Source organism: Aythya ferina, assembly GCF_964211825.1.
Source record: "Aythya ferina genome assembly, chromosome: 3".
Taxonomy (NCBI): domain Eukaryota; kingdom Metazoa; phylum Chordata; class Aves; order Anseriformes; family Anatidae; genus Aythya; species Aythya ferina.
Genome location: NC_140298.1, coordinates 67,280,267 through 67,303,416, shown reverse-complemented (window position 1 = coordinate 67,303,416; position 23,150 = coordinate 67,280,267). Strand labels below are relative to the sequence as shown.

Genomic DNA, 23,150 nt, shown 5'->3' with positions numbered 1-23,150 from the left:
ATTCAGCAATGGTGTGTGCTCATCTTAGTTGTTGTATCTGTCTGTCAGAACAGAGTGGATACCTTCAGCTGTATATCAGCTGCAGAGAAGTGTATCAGCTGTGTAGGTATTACAAAGATAAATTAGATTTTGTTTTTTGTTTGTTTGTTTGTTTGCTTTGTCATTAAAGGTCACAGTCCTAAAGTTCTGTTTTTCTCAACAGCTATTCGGAGCCATTCTCCAGCCAAGCCTGTTCTTATTTTTGTGTCATCCAGACGTCAGACAAGGCTTACTGCCCTAGATCTGATTGCTTTCCTAGCTACTGAGGATGATCCCAAGCAATGGCTGAAGATGGATGAAAGAGAGGTAGAATAATTTTACCTGAATTATTTTTAATTTGCTTCTATTTTGTTGATGCCTATTTGAAAATACAATACATTAAAAAACAAAGAGTAATTTGGGGGTAGATCTTGAAACAGCTACTCATATGCTACATTTCAAGTATGTATTAAAATTAGTGTTAACTATGAAGTACTAAGCTCATATAGCATTAAGACTATATAAGCATCTTTTCAAGATATGATCTTTAGAAAGCAATTTATTTTATTTTTCAAGCATATCTGTTATTAATGGTATTTCCATCATCCCAGATAGCATATATCACATCGTAGAAGTCTTTGATAAAAAAATAAGATAAAGAATAAAAGAAAGAAAGCTACTGTTGTCTATAGTTTACAGCCAGAAGTCGGTGGTGTGTAGCAGTTGAGCTGAAATTTAAACCAAATCTATTTCAGTGTTTTAGGAGCAAAATCATCCTTCTCATAAGATAACTCTGTCTGTGCTACTGTATATGAATACAGTATATGTGTACATATATTTGTATATATGTACATGCATATATACATATATCTATCCATCTACATTCACATGTATGCATATATGTATGTGTACATACACATATATAAATGCTGTAGAAGGAACCGCTTAGGAATGGTATCAGTGAAATAAATTAATGTTATAAAACTGAAAGAGCTTCTGCCAGTATCTTCATTATAAGAATACTAACACAAATTCAAACACTCAGATGCAGGAGCTAGGATTTTAATTATTTTTCTTTTTCATGCAATATAATCTTTAATTACATTTTCTTGTGTTGTTTCTCCAAACAATCCTTCTGTCATTTATTGGGAAAAACAAATGAAATAATAAACAACCATTCAATAATCTGTTTTATCTGCATTCTGCAAAATATATACTAGATTTTATTTATTGTACTTGTTTCTGCACCTGCTCTGAATACAGAACTATTTATTTACTTCTGGACTAATGGTACTGATTATAGTACATCATTGCTTCAAAACAATTCTAATTATTGTTCAGATTTCCTAGAGTTTGGAAATTAGCTTTCTCTAATGGTTGTAGACCTTCTGCATAGGAATTTGTGATAATATAGGGCCAAGATACAGCAAAATGCATGGCTAATAAACATAAGGTCAAAACCTTGTATTTAACAGTTTTATGAAATGTATATACATATACCAAAAATTACATGCCAAAAACCATAGATTTCTAGATGAGAAGAATGCTTGAATTTGCTCTTTGAGGGGAAAAAAAAAAAAAGTGTGATTTTTCTATGAGATAAAGCATAACATTTGTATCCTCCCTCTTGGGTGGATTTTACAAGAGCAAATGGATATCTTAGCTGACAAAGTGCTAGTACTGAAACATGTCTTAATCTGATGCTGCTTCCCTTAGTGTGCAACCTCCATTTAGCTTGTTTTCTTGAGCATAACAGAAACAATTCATATAAAAATTACTACTGCCTCGTAGAGTTCTATAGTAACTTACACTAGTTTATTGTAGTAATCTCACCTACAATTAGAATATGCAACATGCAGCTTACTCTAAATGAATTTCATTAATCTGAATAGCTTGCACATGTTATATGAGCCCTTACTGTCCTGAAAAGAACAGTAGCTGAAGCTTCTTCATTTTAAGAATTAGAGACTTGCTAGAGAAGTGTTTTCTGTTAAGAATCTTTGAATTTGGACCTTCTGATCATTGACCCTGTCAGAGCCTAGATAGTTTTGTCTGTTTCAAAATATACCTCTGAAGATTTTGAAAGAGGAGATGACAAGGAAAAAAAGACTTTGCATTTATTAGTCTGAGAACATTTGCTTATGATTTGTATTTGAATTAGTAATCTGAATGTTTGGCACATAACAAAGATACTTACCAAGTTACTTATTTCTGATTGTATAAATATAAAAGAATGAGGATTACTGACCACTATTATGTATAGCACACTTGTGTCTGAAGTACTTACAAGTTCAGGTGGGCACTTCTTTAGGTATTCAGGGGACCTATTTGTAGATTTGTGTTTTAAATGAGCAAGATTAACATGAGTTTCATTTGACATTAAAGCAAGGGACAAAGTTACAGTAGTGCTACATACCTAGTGCATGTACTGCTTACTTCTTTATCCATAGTACTTTTTATTTAAACATTCTAACTTCAATTTATATTAAAGTCAAGCTTGGATTAAGTGAAATAGGCAAAACTCACAGAATGGTTGAGGTTGGACGGGGCCTCTGGAGGTCATTTGATCCAAACCCCCTGCCAAGCAGGATCACCTGGAGGTGATCCTGCATAGGATGGCATCCAGGCAGGTTTTGAATCTCTCTAGAAAAAGAGCCTTTCTGGACAACCTGTTCCAGTGCTCTGTCATCCTCAAAATAAAGAAGTGTTTTCTCATATTTGAACTAATGATTTTCTACTTTACAGTAGGCAGTTCCCAACCTAAGCACTTGCTCACATACTCACAGTGTTTTGCAAGTTCACATAAGATAAAAATGGACCAGTTAGGTAAAAAGAAATTTTTGTTGCCTTTAAACCATTTTTGAAGTCTAACAGTTTTTCACATTCATTTCTTTATGACCAATGTTCCTTGAGGGGGACTTAAAGACAAATGACTTAATTTTGAAAATATTAGTAATTGTTAATTGTGAAATAGGTTGAGAAATAAAATATTTTTTTCATAAATGGGTGTTCACAAAGTTTACAAGCTTTACAGGTGGCCTTGGCACTTTTTTTCATTCATCTTTATTTGTTGTATGATATTAATTTTAACTGATGTAAGATTCTTTCAAGAACTCATAGGTTAGTTTCATTTAATTGTGTAAATGGCCAAATGTTATTCTATGTTTATGTTAGCTTCACATTCATAGCTTCACACTTCAGAAGACTACTTAAACTGCTGTAAGCAGTGCCATCCATAATAACATCTGGAAGACTGGTAGTGTGGTAGACTGAGATCTCTACAGCCACTGAAAGCAATTCTTCTGTTACCCAGCATGGCAACTTGTCTGTCATGGTAACAGAGGGATTCAGGGTTTGTGGGGGCTTGGAATGAGGGAGAGAAGCCAATACTAGATCTTTGGTACGTGTTTCTCATCTTAGCTTCCCTACTCGTCTTTGTAGATCCTGTAGTTTGTCAACTTTCCCCCTGCAGTGGTAGCTCCAAACCATGCCTTATATGCAGTATGTGAAGGCTTCTGTTCACAAAACTTCAGATTGGTTCTCTTCCCAGTCCTCAGGTCACAGGCAAATCCACCACTATCTCTGCCACCCAGCTCCAAGTATCAAATTCAGACAACATTACAATCACTTGTATCTCAAAGGACATGAACTTTCTGTGAAGTTTCTGGAATATGTATCTGTATGTATAAATAACATACAGGAACGACCTTTCATCCTTTGCCACCAAAGTAGACAGCAGCATGCCTGCATTGTGGGGGAATCACAGAATTTCTTTCCTTCATCACTGGTCTAAGAGTTGCAACTAAATTATAGTTGAAAAGGAGTTTTGATCTACTTTCATCTACTGAAAATACGTATTACCAGCAATTCCATTCAGTTTTGGAGATGATCCTTCCTGGATACATGTACTTTCCCTGAATTTCATGTCTGATGTACAGTTTCCAGCTCATACCCATGTTCCCACAGTATTCAGGAAGTTGAAAGCTGTTCAGAAGGTTGAGACAAGTCAGTCTTCAGAAGACTGGACAGTACTTGAGGAACCTTGTTTTTTCTAGTACTGATTATTTACCCTGTTCTACTGGACCTGTTGTTGCACAGAGATCGTTTGATCTGTTTAATAGATTCTATTCAAATAAGTTTCAGGCTGTGTGCGTGATTTTCATGAAGAAATGTTCACCTGAATACTTCATATCTCATTTAGTCTGAGCAAGATAACCTACAAAAATGTTTTGAAATACCCTACTTGCTGAGATTTGTAGTTGATTCTTCAAAACTCATCTCTACATTTGCCAATTGCTATGCATAGCACATGTGCTAGTCCTGCTGTAGCAATCAGTTCTGTGGGATTTAACCAGGACTACTTCAGAGTTTGCCCAAAGTAGAGTGGAGTGAGCATTCTCTTGAAGATCTAAAAATGGTTACCTTAGAGCCTTAGAGGTAGGTTGCTTCCCCCCCCCCCCTTTTTTTTTTTTTTTTTTTTTTTTTTGTAAGGTAGATTGTCCATACACATTCCAAACACAGCTTTGTATCCCTCTTAGTGTTTTCAGTCCCAACACAGTTTGTTTTTCTCCAAGGAGTGAAGAAGCAGTTGAAGCTGCCTTCCTTGCCATTTGTTGACTGTCTGCGGTAGTTGCAAGGGCTCTTCAGTAAGATATCACTCTGTAAAGATTGTCCTAGTTATTACTTGTGAGGCACAGGTGCATCATGACAGAAATGTGAACAGGCAGTACATCTCAAAGAGAAGACTGCCCCTGTAAATTGAGTAATTCTTCATTTCTTTTATTGTTCAACCATGACAATATGTGTGTGCCAGCAGATGCCAATATAAAAAAGAAAACTTTATGTTCACCCTGCTTTTCTGTATAGTCATGAGATGGTTTCTAAGCACTCAATTACTAGCTTAAATTCTAATTTTGAGCTGCCAGCCAAGATTATCATGTTCAAGCTTGTGACCCATTACTTAATTTGTTAAAAGGAAAAAACAGCTCAGATTATCCCTTTAGAAAAAGTGCCACCAGTGTGTGATGGTAAGTTTGTGTAAGACCCACACTGCTCTGCATTAGGAGCTGACTAAAGAGGAACAAGCTCTTCTCTTTAAAAAATGACATATATATTTGTGGTGGTGGTAGATGTTGCAATCTTTGTACAGCAGAATGTATTAGAATCAAGTTTTCAGTGTATTTATTTTTCTCTAATGATGTTTTTACTTTTTTTTTGTATTTTACCTAAAACAAAAGTAAAAAGTAGTATTTATTGTTTATTTTTTGAGGATAGAATGCAGTTTTCATCAGCAAACAAGCAAAGTGCTTTCTTTCTTTCTTTCTTTACTTTTTTTTTTTAAATAAATCTATTTCCTGGCGAGATACTTGGATTTTTTTCGTCTTCTCTTGTACTGCAAATATCAGAAATGTACCCATGTATACAGTTTTAACTTTAACCACAGTGATTTCTGCGTTCTGCTGTGTGCATCATTTTACCATCTGCATCTTGTTAAGACTGTTCTTTATGAGACCTCCAGAAATAACTAAAATCCTTTAGCACAAACATACCTACTGTAATATTCAATAGCATCCATACTGGGCAATATCCAGCTCCCATTGAATGCAAGGACACTTGAATGAAGGGCGTTCATTGACTACGAAAGAATGAATCGGGCTCATACTGATCTCAAGATTGTAGAGATGTGAGTGTTTGCATAATCATATGTGCATTAATTGCATGTGTGTTTGTGTGTATGTTTCTACAGTATATGGAAATATGCATAGACTTATGCCTGAAAGTAAATTAAATTTTACCATAAAGTTGTGTTTTGTATTGCTGGAGGGAAAAAAAAAAAAAAAAAAATTGTTGGAAAGACAAAAGATGAGTTTTCCTTCTCTAACCTTTAAATCAAATAACCTATTATCTCAATGTTATTGTTCTGAAGTAATGCAGTGCTATAAAACTGGAATAGAAGAATCTGGTCTGTGTTATGATTAGATATCTTGCTGGCTTTTAACTGAGATTGTTAGTGTTAAGTATATAGGCTTTAATAATATATCTCAATTGTTTAAAGAATTTTGTAAAATATTTTTTAAATAAGCTTATCTGAGGTGCTCTGAGCATTTTATTTTGTGTGGGAAAGTTCTGGATTATGAAGGCAAGTCAAACTTTAATTTTTTTAGATATTTCTTTTTCTTGTCTTTAAAGATCAAGAAGATACTGAAGTATGATTTCTAAGTGTTACACTCATTATAGAAGTTCAACTTCCTTCTACAAGATGTTGTTTTTATGACACAAAAGTGTGTCATAAAAAATTAACATTTAGTTATAACAAGGAGATGTTTTTATTTCACTTAACATCTGTAGCAGATGTGAAATATGTAATTATTTTTGTAAAAGACTTCATAACTTTCACGATTCTTTTGTTTTGCACATCTTTCTTCTATTGGGCATTTTAGACAATTGATAAGCATTATTCAGTGGCATATGGTCTGAGTCTGACGTGCTTTGAAAAGAGTACAGAGTACTAATAATGAGGATTCTGTGAAAATGGGAAAACCAGCACAACAGATATGCTTTGAGAAAGTATGGGTTTTTAGCATCTTGAAACAATATATCACACTCAAAGGGACAGAATTGGGCTGCACAATCTGTTAGCTCATTCTTGTCCAATCTGGTCTCCTCCTTTCTTTTGGAGCCAGCATTGTCATCAACTTGCTGAATTATACTCTGACTGGAATGTATTTCAGGCACAGGGTAATGTATCTACTTAAATGGAATCCTATCTTTCTACAAAAGCTTTTTAAGTATAATAAATTTAAAATATAAAAAAGTTCTATTAGCTTAAAGTAAATGGTTCAACAGTTTACATATGTGCAGGAACAAAGAAAATGACTACTTACTAGTTTGAGAAAAATCTAGCTTGTTCAGAGATTAGAATATACAAGATCAAAATAGATTTTATTTTTTTATAATAAATGTTATGTGATAATTTACAGTAAACATTTGTTTTTATAGGTTTTTAATTAAAAGGTGTAATCCTAATCAACCTGATGTTAGAGGAAAGCATGGGAGGGATTTTTGATTGTTCATCAGGAGATACGTGAAAAATAGCAAAAGTTTCTCTGTGTGGACCCAGTCCTGGCTGTCTTAGAGTCCAGGGAAAATCCCACCTTGCACTAGGTTCCCTGAATCAAGTGTTAATATTTTTTTTCACTGTTGTGTTTTTTTTTGTTTTGTTTTGTTTATTTTAATTTGTTTTGTTTTGTTTTAATGTCAGCCCCATGTATATTTCCTTATATTATTTTTTAAATACTTTCTGTACTTAAAATATATCTTTGACCTTTTGCGAGTTTACAGTACAGTTTTTTTTCAGAAAAGATAAATAGTAATAAAGTTAAAACTGTAGAAATTTTAGTCTTGATTTTTAGTCACAATGGTGTGTCTATTTCTGGTTAATCAAACTATTAATTAATTAATAATTATTTATTGATTAATTATTAATTATTATTATTAATTATGCCAGCATTTCTTAATAGAAAGTGATAATATTCTTAAAACTAAATTGACATAAGGGGGTTATATTTTTAAATAAATTGTCGCTAGAATTTTAAGCCTTGGATTGTGCCTATGGGTAAAATAGTTGTGTTTATTACATTGATTTATGTGAAAGTAAGGGGTCAGCTAAAAATGCCTAGGATTCCCTGCTGCTAAAGTGACAGGATAGTAGTACATGCGCCAGCTCTCCTGCTAAGGGTTCTTTAGTTTTCCTGTGGTAAATTACACTGCTTTGCAGGTATGACTAACAGCACCACAGGCCACCGCTGTAATACAAGTCAGAGGGAAAAAAAAAATAACCACTACTGATTGTAAAAGCAAGAAGAACATCTTTGAATAAATTCCCAGCAGTGAGAATTTAGGATGTTATATGCTAGAAACTACATGACAAAAAGGTTTAGCTCAGGTTCTGTACTGAAAAGAACTAACACTGTAAAACTGCGTGTGCTGAAGGAGCAGTCTAATTGCTATAGACCAATCCAAATCAGCTAATTTGATTGCTGTATTTTCTAGAGGAAAAGGGAGTTTAGATTCATTATTTTCCCAATATCAAATTCTGCTCATGTGAATAATTAAATAAATGTTGTTGGAACTGGCTTGTTCTCTCACATTAAAGACATGACTATCATAAGCTAATGATACTTGGTGGGGAGAAGAAAAATTAGTTCAACAATTTAATATCCTTTGTCAATTTTTGAAGGCAGAAATTAAATAAATAGTAAATGCATTTATACTTTTGCATTTTCTCCTAATGGTTCCTGGTGCTTTTTTCCAGTTTTTCATCTGACTTCTCTGTATGTTCTATGTATACATAAAACTAATATTTCTCAATTTCTATCTAAGCATTGTGCTAATACCACTTAGTAAAACCATAGTAAACTATGGTTGCTATTACAACTATACTTACTGTGTGTGTGTGTGTATATATATACATGTATATGCTACTTGGTATACTATGACTATAGTTACTACTATAGTTGATGGTCATAATTGTAGAGAAAGCAGTGCACTGATTCTCATTTTATCCAGTTATTTATTTTTTTTTAGAAGAAATCTTTAAGATGGGTCATAATTCATGTTGTCTACACTACAGTCACATGTCTACATGTTGACTAGAGAAATCAAAGGTTTGCTGATTGTATCTAGATAGATAAACTTTATCCTTTAACATATCCTCCTTTCATTCAGTTCTTTTCTCTCTCTTCTGCTTATCTACCCCTTTTCTTGTTTCCCTTTCCTAAACAGATATCCCCTTCTCACTTCTCAGTTCATTGCTTTTTTCTTCCTGCTTCCTTTCCTTTCAGTGTTTTATAGTCCCTTTCACTCTTCTCTGCTGTATGCATCCCTTTCATACAAGTCAGTTTAGTTTATGCAACAAACTTACCATGTCTCATAATATAAGATAATATAAGGAACCTCGAGGCAGCTGCATTATGAGAGAAAATGAAGTTTAGGGGCTTTCATTAGGTAGTTCAAATAGATTGGACCAAGCCAAAACTTGAATAATATTTTTGAAAATTGGGTTCTCTGTTACTTCTATCATTCCTGGTTCAATTAATCAATATTACTACAACAAATAAAGTTTTTAAACTGCTTTATAATTTGTTCTTCCTGACAAAAATTGATTGATTTACAAAATCTATATTGGATTTTTTAAAATCCCAAATACAGGCTATTATACTCCCTGGCTTTTTTGTACCAAGGATTTTTTGATAATAGTGATGACATATATTAGTTGGATTTAGATACATAATTAATTGTAGAAACATTAAGTTCTGAGAATTATAAAAGCCTGGAAATGTTTGGAGAAAGTTACAATTTTGAGCATCAGAAGTGCAACACCTCAGTGTTTAAAGTGGGAATGATGTTATCACTGCAGTCATACAAAAAACATATCTCAGTACTTTGAAGTATTCAGTCTGGGATGAGACTAAATGTTCAGTCTGAGTTCTCCAGTTACCATGAGTAATTCATTTTGTGCTACCCTTTTGTTCTTTAAACTTGGCTATACCTCCTAGGTTAACTGTGAGAGATGCTGCCCGTAAGTATGCAATATCATCGTGCCACTGCTGGTGGCACCAGGAAACCACTAATAAGAGATGAGATTTGAAAGTTTCTGGCTATATTATAATAAAATCACATATAATAACAAATGGCCGTAGGAATTCAACGATAGAAAGAAAATTGAGGAATAAATCGCCACGCAAGATAAAGAAGTTGCAAAGCTTTTGTTCGTTATTAGTGAGGGGCTTTTTCACAGAGGTAGTCTGCAGAAATAAATGAGCTTATTATGGAACTTACTATGTGAAAACTTAGGCAAGAAATGTAGAGGGTAGTTAAAAGGATTCCAAATAGTCATAGATTTGAATAGTAATAGTAACAAAAATTAACTTTTTGTCCTTCTATAAAGTTCAAATGAAGACATTTACTGTATGTTGGATTTCACTACAGGGTTTGAGTCTATAAATTACAATCTAAGTCTCAAAAAAAAAATCATGTAAATCAAAAACTTTATTGATGGATAATAATTACAGAATTATCAAATTGTAGAACTGTGTCTATCTTTTCATAGGCATTGTTGAGTTAAATTTATTTTTCATGACTGTTTTGTTACTGGTTGCAGGGATTTGCTATATTTTTATACCAGGTCTAACCCTTTTGATACGAGGAATTGCATTAAACTAACACAGAGCAGAATACACAGCATTTGCCAGCACTGTCAAGATATTTTCAGCGTTTTCATTTCCTTCTTTATGCTATTTAGTGTGTCTATATAGTAATGTAGTTTTGTATTCTCCCCACCCTTAATATAGTATTTGATTTTTTTAGACTGAAAGCAGACTTTTCAAAGAATGAAGACCCTGTTTTCCTGTCTGTGTGAACAGTTGAGCAAATTATCCTTGATATAAAAAATATCAAATATCAATAAAATATCAGAAATAACAACCCTAAAAGTTAAAAAAATTCTGAGTAATCTGTTTTAAAATATGTAACTATTCACTCTTTTTACAGATGAATGACATTATAGTGACAGTTAGAGATTCAAACTTGAAGCTGACACTTGCTTTTGGAATAGGCATGCACCACGCGGGTCTGCATGAGAGAGACAGGAAAACTGTGGAAGAATTGTTTGTGAACTGCAAAATCCAGGTACATTTGTTCTTTGAATCCTGCCATAATGTGTTTTACATGGAATTTTAAAAGTTGGCTTTTTGTTACATGTACCTCATTAATCTTTCTTTCTGTTTTAGGTTCTTATTGCCACAAGCACATTAGCTTGGGGTGTAAATTTTCCAGCTCATTTAGTAATTGTTAAAGGAACAGAATACTATGATGGAAAAACAAGGCGTTATGTGGATTATCCCATTACAGGTACTCACATAAATTATGGAAATACTCATATGCTGAAATATATTTCAAACATATATACAAATGATCTGAATTATTTTGTAACTAACCAATGAGAATACCTAAATTAGGCAGAAGCTAGGATTGCTGAGGAGGGTTTCTTTGTTTAATGCAAGTTGTAAGAGAACTCTTAAGATTTTATGCGATTAAAAAATGTTTCAGTTTTGTAAATCTTTTTTTTTTTTTTTTCTAAGTTCCTTTAATGCACTTTGCCCAAAGTAGACACTAGGCAAGTAAAGGTACAATATGAAGTCATTTATCTTCCTAGGAATTTGGACAAAAGGAATCTTTCACACTGTTTTTTGAAACCTATTTTTAAATAGAAACAGATTGTAATGGTTTGAAGTGTAAAAGTTGTATCACATGTATGAGAGCATAAAATGTATATGTCGTCACTTGACAGTAAACAAAAACTCTAACTAGTATAGTATATTTAGTGATATAAGAGATACTTTAAATAAGTGATATTTCAAAAATAATCAGCTTAATAAAATATTTGAATTTCTGGTTTGATACAGACTTTTATTGCTTCCTACCTCCAGTAATTTCTACTTTGCTTAAACTGCTCTGTAGTTCTTCCAATGAGCTTAAGAACGTGAACCATGGAAGAACTTCTTTCAAAGCTTAGGCAGGGAGAATATCTGTCTGGATGGGTACTAAGCTTGAAGAATGAGGACAAGCTAAATTTATTCCAGGTTTCCTGTTCTGTTTTCTCTTTCTATTTTCACAAGAGGAAGTTTATTATTAAATGATCCTGCAGTATGCCAGAGATGTATACATCTAAGGACAAATAAATGTTATTTGTAATGTAAATAGAGATCTTGCATCCTTTAAGCCATGCGCTGTCTTTTTATAGCAAGAGAAACTTACTAATGAGAAAAGCTCAAACTGAAAATAATACAGGAGTTATTTCTCCAAGTAACCCTCATGGAGGTTAATTTAGTGGTTAGTGCTCTGCTGGAAACTTGGGATCAATTTCCAGACCAGCTCTCTTGTTCAAAGATTCTGGTATGACCCGGGAGCTTTGCCATACACACTTGCATTTTGTGACAGACTGGCTGGTATAAACCTAGTATAAACAGTCTCTGCAGAGAAGTAGCGTTTTGCTCGTCCCAACTGGAAGAACAGTGACAACTGACTTTATTAGTGAATGGGGAAGAGTGATGAGGAAAAAAAAAAAAACAATAGATATTTTAGATTTTATGTTGAATCTGTGGGACTATCAGAGAGAAGTAATAGGGTAAATAATATATTCAAAAGAAACCAGAAATTCAATAAACATTGAGGCCTTACTATGCTATTTTTGAAATCCATCGTACAAGTACTCACAAAGGCATTAGGAGAGGCTTATACTCTTTATTGCCTTTTTGAATTCAGTTGTCTTGGATATTAGGGGTTGTTTGGTTCTTGGATTTTAAATAAGACTTTAAATAAGACTAGGGGTGTGAACAGAGGTGAATACTACCACCTATAATTTAGGTTTTGTTCTCTGCACTGCAACAGAAAATGCAGATTCCCTATTTTATCAAGAAATGTAGTATGGTTCGGTTAGAATATTTTTAACTTTCTAGAGAATATTCATGCTTCTGGAAGTTCTGTGGATAAGTAATACAATTCTTCAGCAGCAATTAAGTGAAAATTTAATGTGTTTCTTTTGGAAATATTTCCAAACTTTCACAATATTGTTTTTAATGCTGCCCTCACTATTCCACCATGGTATAACTTGCTTTTTCTCTGCAGAAGTTACTTTTGTGTGCCAGGGATGCATTTGGCTCCAAGTAAGCAGCTGAGGGCAGAATGAATCATTGTGGAGCATTCAGTGATTCTGAAATAAGTAAAAATGCTTCTTTCAGTGAAATTGGAGGTTCTGGGGAAGTCCTTCTCTCAGTGACCAGATGTTTACTCATCCAGTTGGATCACATTTAACATATCAGGAGTTTAGTTAAGTGATTAAGAGCAGCCAAGCAGCATATAGTCAGTAGAGAAAATACTGTTTTTGTATAATTATTTAGCAGAATATTTGGCAAAAAAATCATATCTATAGTAAATCCATTTCCTATATGGTATTACGTACTATTTAAATCACCATATTACAATAGCAAGGTAATGTTTCATCACCCCCCTGTATACACACCTATCATTTGCAAATTAATTTCATTTTACATTTCATGTCACTTAGCAAATTAGCAAAGTGAATAAACTGATAAAAAACACCGCTATTTATGTTGCTCATCTGCATACATGTGTTACTGAAAACTTCTTTTTATTGTCACTGGACTGTTTCTCTTATCATTGTCCATTGCTGTATCGCATTCTAAGCCTTCTGTCTTGTCCTTCCTTAACAATAATACCCTGCTGACCATTGGGCCAAAAAGCTTACTTTGCTTCTGAGGCCAAAGAAACCATTTTTCAAAGTGCTAGGTACTGCAAGCCACATACTCTGTAGGTATGATAGAACTCAGAGAATACACAAAACATAAAAAGTTTTAAAAATAAATATTTAAAACTTACTTTTGAACTAATATCATTTGTTTCTTCAAACTTAAATAGATGCTGGAGAGACAAAGAACAACCGATACTGATGCACTTCTCAGATTATGAGAAGACAGATGATAAGTGTACATATCTTGGTTGTCAGGTAGCAAGTTGAGCATGTTCTGTACAGACTTGTATTTTCAGTGTTTCTAGAAATCACTGACTAACTTGTATTTGCAAGTAATAATGTGTAGGTATAGTAGATGTGAGCTTTATCTGCTTTTAAATTTGTATATCATGATCTCATATAGGGAAAACATATGATATGAAACCTTCTCTACTCCAGTGCTAGTAGCAAATACCACTTGGCTTGAAGTTTGAGTGGCAAAGATCATAGCTCTTAGTAATCATAATTACTTTTACCTTCTTTTCCCCTCTAAATTACTAAAAACCTAGGAAATTATATATAGGAGAGACCTATTATTGTGAAGTCAAGTACTTGAAGATTAGGAAGTGATATACAGTTACCACTGTAGGCTTCGTGAGTTCCTTTGCTCACTATCATCTTTAATTTAATGATAACAAACAAGAGATGCATGTGGAATGGAGGGAGAGAAGGGAAAATTTATATATTTATATTAGGTGTAGGCTTGGTTACTATTGCAGTGGGTGGTCTTCAACTATGCATATGATATTCTCCATCACAAAGAAGTTCATTATAAATTTTCCTGAGATAGGAAAAAAAAAAAAAAGGTCAAAAATCAATAGGGCATATGAGGCCAAAGAAATATTAAAAAAAAAAAAAAAGAAAAAGAAAAGTTTTATGAGTTATATAGAAATAAATATATATATATATTTTAAATGCATTTATTTTATGCATTATTGTCTCTTTGGCAGACGTACTTCAGATGATGGGACGTGCAGGCAGACCCCAGTTTGATGACCAAGGCAAAGCTGTAATTCTAGTTCATGATATTAAGAAAGACTTCTACAAAAAATTCCTTTATGAACCCTTCCCAGTGGAATCCAGGTAAGGTAAAAGCAATCAGAAAAGCTAATCAAACTATCGACAGTACTACAAATGAGGGATACAGAAAAGTGAAACAAAATTCCTGTGTGGAGTATATCCTAAATATTGAGGTCCTAGAGGATATTAATTTTTTAAAAGTTGTCTATCTTTTTCTGTCAGAAAAATTCTTTCTTCCGTGAGTCTTGAAGCACTGTTGAGCTCTTTAGTCCATTGCCAAATAATTTTACAAATGCTTTTCTGTTTTTGATTGTATCAGACACTGGAATGAGAGCACAAACTGTTCTTCTAGGCAAGTGTGTAGGAAGACTGTATGTGATACAACCCTCTCTGAAATTCTGTGACAAATTCCTAATAGGGAAAAAAGGAGAGTTTCTAGTACTTTTTAGCTAGAAAACTTGAACTATTATGAATATTTCACATTCTTTAAAATCTCCCTAGTTCAAAAAGAAATCTGCCTGGTATAAGTGATTACTAATACACATTCTTTCACTTCAAAACTGCAAGATTGTTGTCAGAAAAAATAGAAACACCACCTTTTTTGCACTCTCTCTGAACTTGGTTGATACAGAGCTTTCTGTCCAGCATAATATAACTTGTGCCTTGTTTTTGATATTTATAATAGTTGTTCAACAAGAAGCAAAACAAATTACATCAGTCTACTATATATGCACGGAGGAATTCTCAGATACCTAATAAAGCATAAGCATTAATGAAAGCTTTTCTCAGTAACAAAGAATTCACAGTATTGTTCTCCTGTGGAAACCTCTACATGAGCACTAATTGGACCTCTGAGCAGTCAGGAAATTTGCAGGAACTTGAGAGTGCTAACCACCTGTGAAAAGTAGTTTAAATGGACTGGTGTATTTCAGAAGGTTAAGTTCAGTGCTGCATAGGCAGACTAATACATTTTTATTTTATTTTATTTTTTATAAACAAAAACTGTGGCAACATGTCTTAAAAAAAAAAAAAAGGCATATAATTGCACTTATAGGCTAAGGAGTTGAACATCTTCAAAATGATAGCTAGTAAGTCAAAAGGGTGGCATGATTAAAATGCCGGTGGTATATCTGGACTGGTAGTGTTATCCGTAGGTTCATGCCTGGTGCACCGCGCCAATAAGGAGACATGAACTAGGAAATCCATTGTTTCTAGATAAAGAAACTATATCCTCAATATCACAGTACTAATCACAACTTCTTCCCATTTTTAATACTATAAATATTGCATGTTTCTAGTAACTCATTTTGTGTATATATTTATTTATATCAACAGTTTGATATATTTCATCTTTCACTATAAACAAAAAATATTTGATGAACTTTCAGATGAAGATTCACATGTTAATGGTGATCTCGATAAGTTCTTTGTAGGTTGTGATCTGATTAATTTAGAGTTGTTGTGGTCTTTTATGATCAAAGATAATTGAAGTAAGAGCCTTCATAGCTTCAAAGAGAAATTTGGGTTCTTTTGTAGGAATTTTATTTTTAGAATGCTTTCTCATCTTGTTCTACCAAAGAGCAGATTTATCAGCTTTGTGTAGTACTTCCAATTTTTAAAATTAAACTTCAGATTTTTTTAATTACAGATTTTTCTAAAAAAGGATCATCTATGCATTAGACTTGAGTACACAACTCAAATGACAGACAGACCTTGTGCTCTCACTGGTCATGGGTCTGAAAGATGACACATTAGAAGCAAAAGAGAAAGTAATTTTTGTTATGGAATAATAAATAATAATAATTCAGTAATAGCTATTGAATAATCCATCAAATTTCTGTTGGACAGTCTGGGTAGAACAGATGCTGCTTTGCCTTCAGAACTCTGCAACCAGCAGTACAGAGCAGTATAACAATTACTCATACCAAATTGTTTACTTTTATCAATAAGGAAAAAATAGGAAAAGTAAAAGGATTATAATACAGGAAAAAAATAGGCTAATCTTTAAGAATATTTGCCATTCCCTGACTGAACTGCAGCTAGGCATAATGCCATTAGGTAGCCAAGTGGAGGTCTTTGTTCCATTAGTGAAACTAAACAGTATTTTAGTCTGTAAAAATCATTTTACACTGCTTTTGTTCTTCTGTGTTTCAGAGTTTAAACTTTTCTTGGTAAAAGTAGCTTTTTTTTTTTTTCTCCCTATATTGGATGAAGATGAGGAAAAATCTGGGGGAAGCAGGTTTGATGTAATTTTAATAGCCCCTCAAGTATTTGTCAAGTATTAGCTAAGCTATTGCCACTGTTTCATTTCCTGTTTGTCTTTCCATATGATTCTCTATTGGATTAAACCAGCATGATCATATGGTCAACATACAGTATTCAGAAGTTACCACTTAGTAGCTCCATCTGAATACATTCCATAAATGACTTAAATGTGTGCATTCTTGGTCCAATCAAAAAATAATTTGAGCTTCATACCAATACCATGTAAAGAAGATGACTGACCTTGCAATTACATCCCCTCTTCTTCCCCTCTTCTCTTTTACCGGAAAATAAATATATAATGTTTTCAGATTAAAAGTAATAAACCTTTTAATGCACAATTCTACAAAATATATTACCTGTCTTTGTGATTGTAAAGTCAGCAAAGTCCTCTTGTTTCCTGTTCTTCAGCTTGTTAGATGTGCTAGCCGACCACTTGAATGCTGAAATTGCTGCTGGAACTATTACTTCTAAGCAGGATGCAATGGATTATATCACCTGGACTTACTTCTTCCGTCGACTTATAATGAACCCAACGTGAGTATAAAATAAAAAAGCAATTTAACCTAAAGGTAGCTTGAGGGTAGAGTTGATCCAAAGGTGAGCCTGCTGCTGTTGGAGCCTACAATACTTAGCAGTCTCCATTGTAGGAGCATTACTGGCCCACACATGGAATAAAACTTATGTGCACATTTTTTTAATAATTTTTCTCTAAATATAAATGGATTTCTTGGCAGATAACTTACGTTACAATTTAGTAACAACTATAAAATAGCATTATTGAGAAGGGTACATCAGCATCCCTAAAATAAAACTCCAGATTATCACATTCCTTTAGTTATTGTATTTATAATGTGTTACTTTTTTTTAGCTACCACATTGATATGTTATGCCCAGTCTTCTATAGAAAATCTATGAAGATTTGAATTTTCCTAATAAATAAGAGAATAGCTATCAGCTGTTTCTCTATGATAAAGTTTACTTTCATTAGGGGATCCTGGTGAAACCATGTGTGCAATATTTTCAATGATTGTTATCATCCTGCCTAGCTCCAGCTGGTATGCAGACCGTACTGAGCTGTTCCAGCAAGTTAGCCTGCCTTTGCCACAACACTGTTTTGCACAAATGGTATTTTGTGTGTCATGCGATCATTCACCCACCAAAATAATGTGGCAAATAAAGAATTAGGCATTTGTAGCACTAAATATTTCTTGATGTACTGCAGCATGTCATATTGCTTCAATCATTTTAATGTCCATAACATTTTGGTGAATTTTCAGCTGAGTTCCGTATAGGCAACTGCTGCTGGAGCCTGCAGGTGATAAAAGGCAAAACAATGATTTCCTTTAATTCTTTTTGAATCTTCATTAGTTTTCAATTCTGCATCTAGCCCTGTGCTGAGAATCTCCCACAGAACAAAATTTCCATCTAATCTTCCGGGGAAATCAAAAATGCACAGTGTTGGAACTGTAAATTAAAAAAAAAAAAATGTATTCAATTCTCTCACTTTATAACTAACAAAATGAATAAATGTATGTTGAAGATGGTTCTGCCCTGAGAGTGACAAACAGCTAAATTCTGTTTTCATCTAGGTTAGATGAAGGTAAAGCTGTGTTTGTGATTTACACATGATCCAAACTACAACTAATGTTAAAAACTGTGCCATTGCAGTCACTATTAGTTTTCAGTATAAAGAATGAGCGATATTATTTTAAAATGTCTTGGTATTCAATTATTGCTATGGTAAAGTGGCTGTTGATTTGTCTTCAGCAAGCCTTGATTGCATGGTATCTGGTAGACAGACAAAAACATATAGCCTGTAGCTATATGTGGAATACAGAAATATAGTCACCTAATTTAAGGAGCAAGGTCTCCCCAGGGTACAAGAAGGTTCATACTGGAGTGTGTTTGGCATGTTTACTGGCAGTCCTTTTTTCTTAGCAGTTTCTTTAATGTGCAGTTTCATAGAAAGCTAAATGTGAAGTTATCACAATATCAGTTTCTAAGCAAAAGTTCTTATATTCTGAGAGGATTCTGAGAAGAAAGTTAAGAAAAAAAACATGGCATTTTATAGTGTGAAGCAGGGCCATTGTAGTGGCAGACGATGTGAATAGCTTTTGACTAGTCGTGTCCATAATGTCAGGACAGGAATGCAAATCAAGTTTCTAATGAAATCATAGTCGTTTATTGGAACATACAGGTTGGAACAGTTAACAAGTTCTGCTGCTTTCCCCAGTGTCTCATCCACACAAAGGTACTCAGCATTCCTTGTGTACTCAGTCATGCAGAGAGAAAAATGAAGGACATTATTGACTCTGTCAGAGAGGTCATTTCTAGATACTAAGTGCAAATGCAGTGTATGTGCACACTTTTCCTCTTTGACATGATAATAATTCCTACTAAGTTTCATCCAAAATTACTAAACTTAATAGTTTAGTAGCATTCCTGGATATGCATACTATCAGTGGTATTTGAAATGAATCAGTGTTTGAATGAGATACATCAAAGGAACACTGAATACTTTTATGAAGAGAAGTCAGTGGTAGTTGAGATAACTTTGAGTAAATTGCAGTATAGTAGTACTGTTTATTATGCCATAAATGAGCATATGAAATGCTTGATATTACTAGACTAATTATTTATGGCCCTTAATAATTCAAAGGTTTAGGGGGTTATTTTTTCACAAGAGCAGGAGTGCAATGGCTGAGTTTTGTTTTGGGTACTTGCACAGTACTCACCCAGTGTCACTTGATACAGTGTTCTTTATCATGTCCTGCCCCAAAGCAATTTTCTTGACATTCTGTCCACTATGAAACAACAGCTATTTTCTACCCAGCAGGTGACTGTACCTTAGTGGTGAATAAGTAATTCCCATATGCATGTTTGGTAAATTGCCTTGGGATTCTTTGGCATGAAAGGCATTGCATGTGATGCTGTAAATCCCCAAAATAATGGACTTAGATAATATGCAGAAGATTTATATTCTCATTTATTGCCAGTTTTAGCTATTTGTATATTAAAGCTGCATAAACAAATCTAGGATCATTCTATTCCAGACCAGTACCATAAAATACCTTACTGAATCCTGCAATTTATTCTATTTGAGTATTAATCTCCCTTAATAGTGAGATAAAGTATCCTTTGGCTTTAAGTAGTCAGGTTTCTTCTAAACATGCTGTCATTAAGACTTTTTCTGGGACATAAGATAATTCATTAGACTGATAATACTGGCTTTTTAAATGGTAGCGTTGAAAATATTTGCTTGCTATAATGCTTTCATTTTTTGTTGTGTTTTTTTTTTTTGTTTGTTTGTTTGTTTGTTTCCATCAAGCTATTTTAATTTTCCTATCTTATGAAGTTTTGTACCCTGCAATCTGTGAAATGGGTTTTAACTTTATAGTTAAGAGTAGTAGTTCAGCTAGGATTGCTGAGTGCCACTTTCGTTTAGTTGCATACTGAATAGCCATGTGCATGCAGTTCAAGAGATAATGTGCAAAGGAAATAAATAAAATTTATTATTTTATAATAAATAATATTAATCTAAATAAAACTGTTTACCAAGTCATATCAGTCTCAGTATCTGTAGTTTTTTCCCCTTCCCCAAAGCAATTATTCCTAAATGTAGAGATTTTTGAATTTGCATTTGAAGTCAAAGTTTCTGTACTACTTTAGTCAAGTGCTACAATGTGTTCTTTTCTCCACATACAACTTTAGCCTTTATTTTCCCTACTTAGTCAAGATCATGTTTAAAGACAGATCAGCTAAGTGCCCTTTTCTTTGAAAGGGGCTATTTTGAGAGGCTCGTCTGTCATAGCTAGCTGACTGAAGACTAAGGCAGATCTCCTTTCCTTGGCTGGAATGCTTTGACTGTTTAATTCTTTTACCCTTATAAAAGATTACAATCTGCAACTTTCTACAAGAGAGAAATTGCTATGGGAAACGTTTTCTGTAAATCAGGTTATGATATTTTCCAGATACATATACAGTAAAAGAGAAATAGAGATTGACAACATATGTAAAGCTAAGCAGAATCAGCTTTCATTTGAAATGATAATTTTTAGATGTTCTGAGACTACACATCACATCACAGTTAAAATGTGTGTTTTTTTTATGTATTTGTAAATATTCGCGTATACATCTGCACTTGTAAAATCAGTTTTCCATGTGAATTGCTTGTGAAGACATGAAAAAAGCTTTATTAATTCTGAGAATTATTATTAAAGTTTTTTCACTTTATCTTAGTCTTTAATTAATGAAGTGAAAGAATGATATAGCATAAATTATAATTAAATGAAAATTTCTCCAACTGATACTCTTATCATTAATCATATACTTATACCAAGAAAAGGAAATTTAAGGTAAAATATAATTAGCTGAGCTTATCTAATAGTATGAATAAGACAGCAGAATAAAAATTATGATAATCACTGCACCATAATAGTTTCTGAATACAGCAGAATAAAAGTGATGATAACCACTGTACCATAATAGTTTCTGAAATCGAAGTGACTGCTAGTATCAGCCAGTCAAGGTAGAATAATATGTATAATAACAAAATCACAAGACTTTTCGGGCTAGTTTGAAATTATGTCAGAAACGGGATTAGTGAAGAAAGTTAAATTAACTAAGAAGAGATAAGATGCAAAAGTTTATCAATAGCTACTAAGAACAGAATATAAGAAGGTATTACACTATTACAGTGCAGTAGTTACCAGTATCCATATCTGGAGTTGATAAACTGATATTTTTCAGGGTGGATTCTGTCCTTCACAGTAACACTTACTCTGGCATGTATACATGTATATACTTCCCTTCATAACAAGAGCTTGTTCTTTATAATAATTAGTGTCACAGTGATGTGAAAACTACACAAATGTAGTTCATGCTATACTTTTACCAAACTAATCACAGGAACAAAGTTCTACTGATTCTTTCAGACTAGGAAGCTGCATACTGCTGGGTATTTGAGCCACCTGCTATTGCCCAGTCTGCTGTGGTCTTCTGGTGCAACGCAAGGCTCAAGACCCTGCATCTCCCCATTCAGAAAGCTAATTCATGTAATTGTCTTCCTACTCTTGGATACTATTTTACTGGGCAAATTATCTGTTGGGATGTAATCTAGAAAAAAAATGCTCAATCAATATGTAAACAATTTTACATGTGCCTGTTACCTCTGGTTTCATCTTATAAATACATCTTAAAAGGTAAACTTTCCTGTAAATATTTTAATTAGAAGCACTGACATGGTAGCAAATAGCTTCCTGATACCAGAGTTAATCACGAGGAAATACTAAAAACTGATTAAAGATATCAGGGTATCTGTCAAAGTATTCCTCATACCTGGCATGACCAAATATATGAACGCAAGAAAATAATGTGTACAGGTGAAATACAGGTAGAGATTACTGGCTGTAGTATTTGTGCATGCTTTAGTGCGTTTTAGCCAGCCAGTCCCAGACTGCAGAGTCAGTCAGTGATGCCTTATCAACAGAAGTTAGTCGGTACGTTGTCACATGGCTCTGCCTTTGAAAGTCCATCAGTTGTGCCATACGCTCAGTATCATTTGCATGGTACCATTTTGAAGGTCGCAGCCACCAAAGACCACAAGCTTATGAAAGCAAACACAATTGATAACTGCAGTAAAAGATATTTATGAAGGTGGCTATCTGTGCTTGTGCCGTACTTGTTCATAACAAAATTCAGTGTTCAGGACAGCAAAATCTCAGAAAGCACACATTCTTGCAATCAAGTGAATGCTGTAGATTTTTTTTTCATGCATTTTCAAATGGTCTTCCAGTTAGCAAGTTTCTTCTTTTAATATTTTTGGCTGACTCTGCTACCGATTTTCATTATGTGTGTCACTATTACTACCGTATAATCTGAACATAAAAAACATGGTGCTGTAACAAATGACTTCACAGCATTGACAGTTATAGCAGGACCATTTCAAGGCTGATGAAAAATTTCCCAGAGAGATCTCAGGTCAGGTTTACATAAGCTAAACAGGAAATGATTGCTAACATTCACATTAAATCCTAAATGTTTTGTGTAACTTCATCTACATTTTATGTTCCTGCACGTCTCTCTGTCTTTCTCAGCTGATGAAATTCCACACTTCCTTAGATTAGAGAAATAAGTTTATGTTTCAGGGTTTGTTGTTCTTCCTAAGCTTTACAAGGTTTGGGATTTAAAATACATTATTTTAAAGCCAATAAAAAGTTCCTTCAGTTTTTGATTGTTTAAATTTTACATACTTTGTAAATTTTTATGATACCTAGGGGTTTGTTATTGCTTTTTCCCAATGGACTATTAATGGAAGTTAGCCTGCCTAGCCCATGTGCTAGATGCTGTTAGGATAAAACTGCCTTTGACTTTCACACCTCTCAGGGGACGAGTAATTGTTGTGTTCAAACAGCCTGTAATTGTGATCCCGCTGGCTTTCTCAGTACGCTTCTGGCTATTAGAATCATTAAACAACTCA

The 23,150-nt window shown here is 33.7% G+C and overlaps 1 protein-coding gene across 6 annotated transcripts in view; it reads left to right on the top strand.

The window, feature by feature from the left end:
• Nucleotides 1-23,150, top strand: part of ASCC3 (activating signal cointegrator 1 complex subunit 3) — a 280,518-nt gene that overhangs the window by 213,477 nt on the left and 43,891 nt on the right. For all 6 annotated transcript variants that reach the window (XM_084513434.1, XM_084513436.1, XM_084513435.1 and 3 more), the window contains 5 exons: nucleotides 203-345; nucleotides 10,570-10,707; nucleotides 10,809-10,929; nucleotides 14,338-14,470; nucleotides 17,081-17,206. In XM_084513434.1, coding sequence (XP_084369560.1) covers nucleotides 203-345; nucleotides 10,570-10,707; nucleotides 10,809-10,929; nucleotides 14,338-14,470; nucleotides 17,081-17,206 — 661 coding nt within the window. The remainder of the gene's footprint in view (nucleotides 1-202; nucleotides 346-10,569; nucleotides 10,708-10,808; nucleotides 10,930-14,337; nucleotides 14,471-17,080; nucleotides 17,207-23,150) is intronic.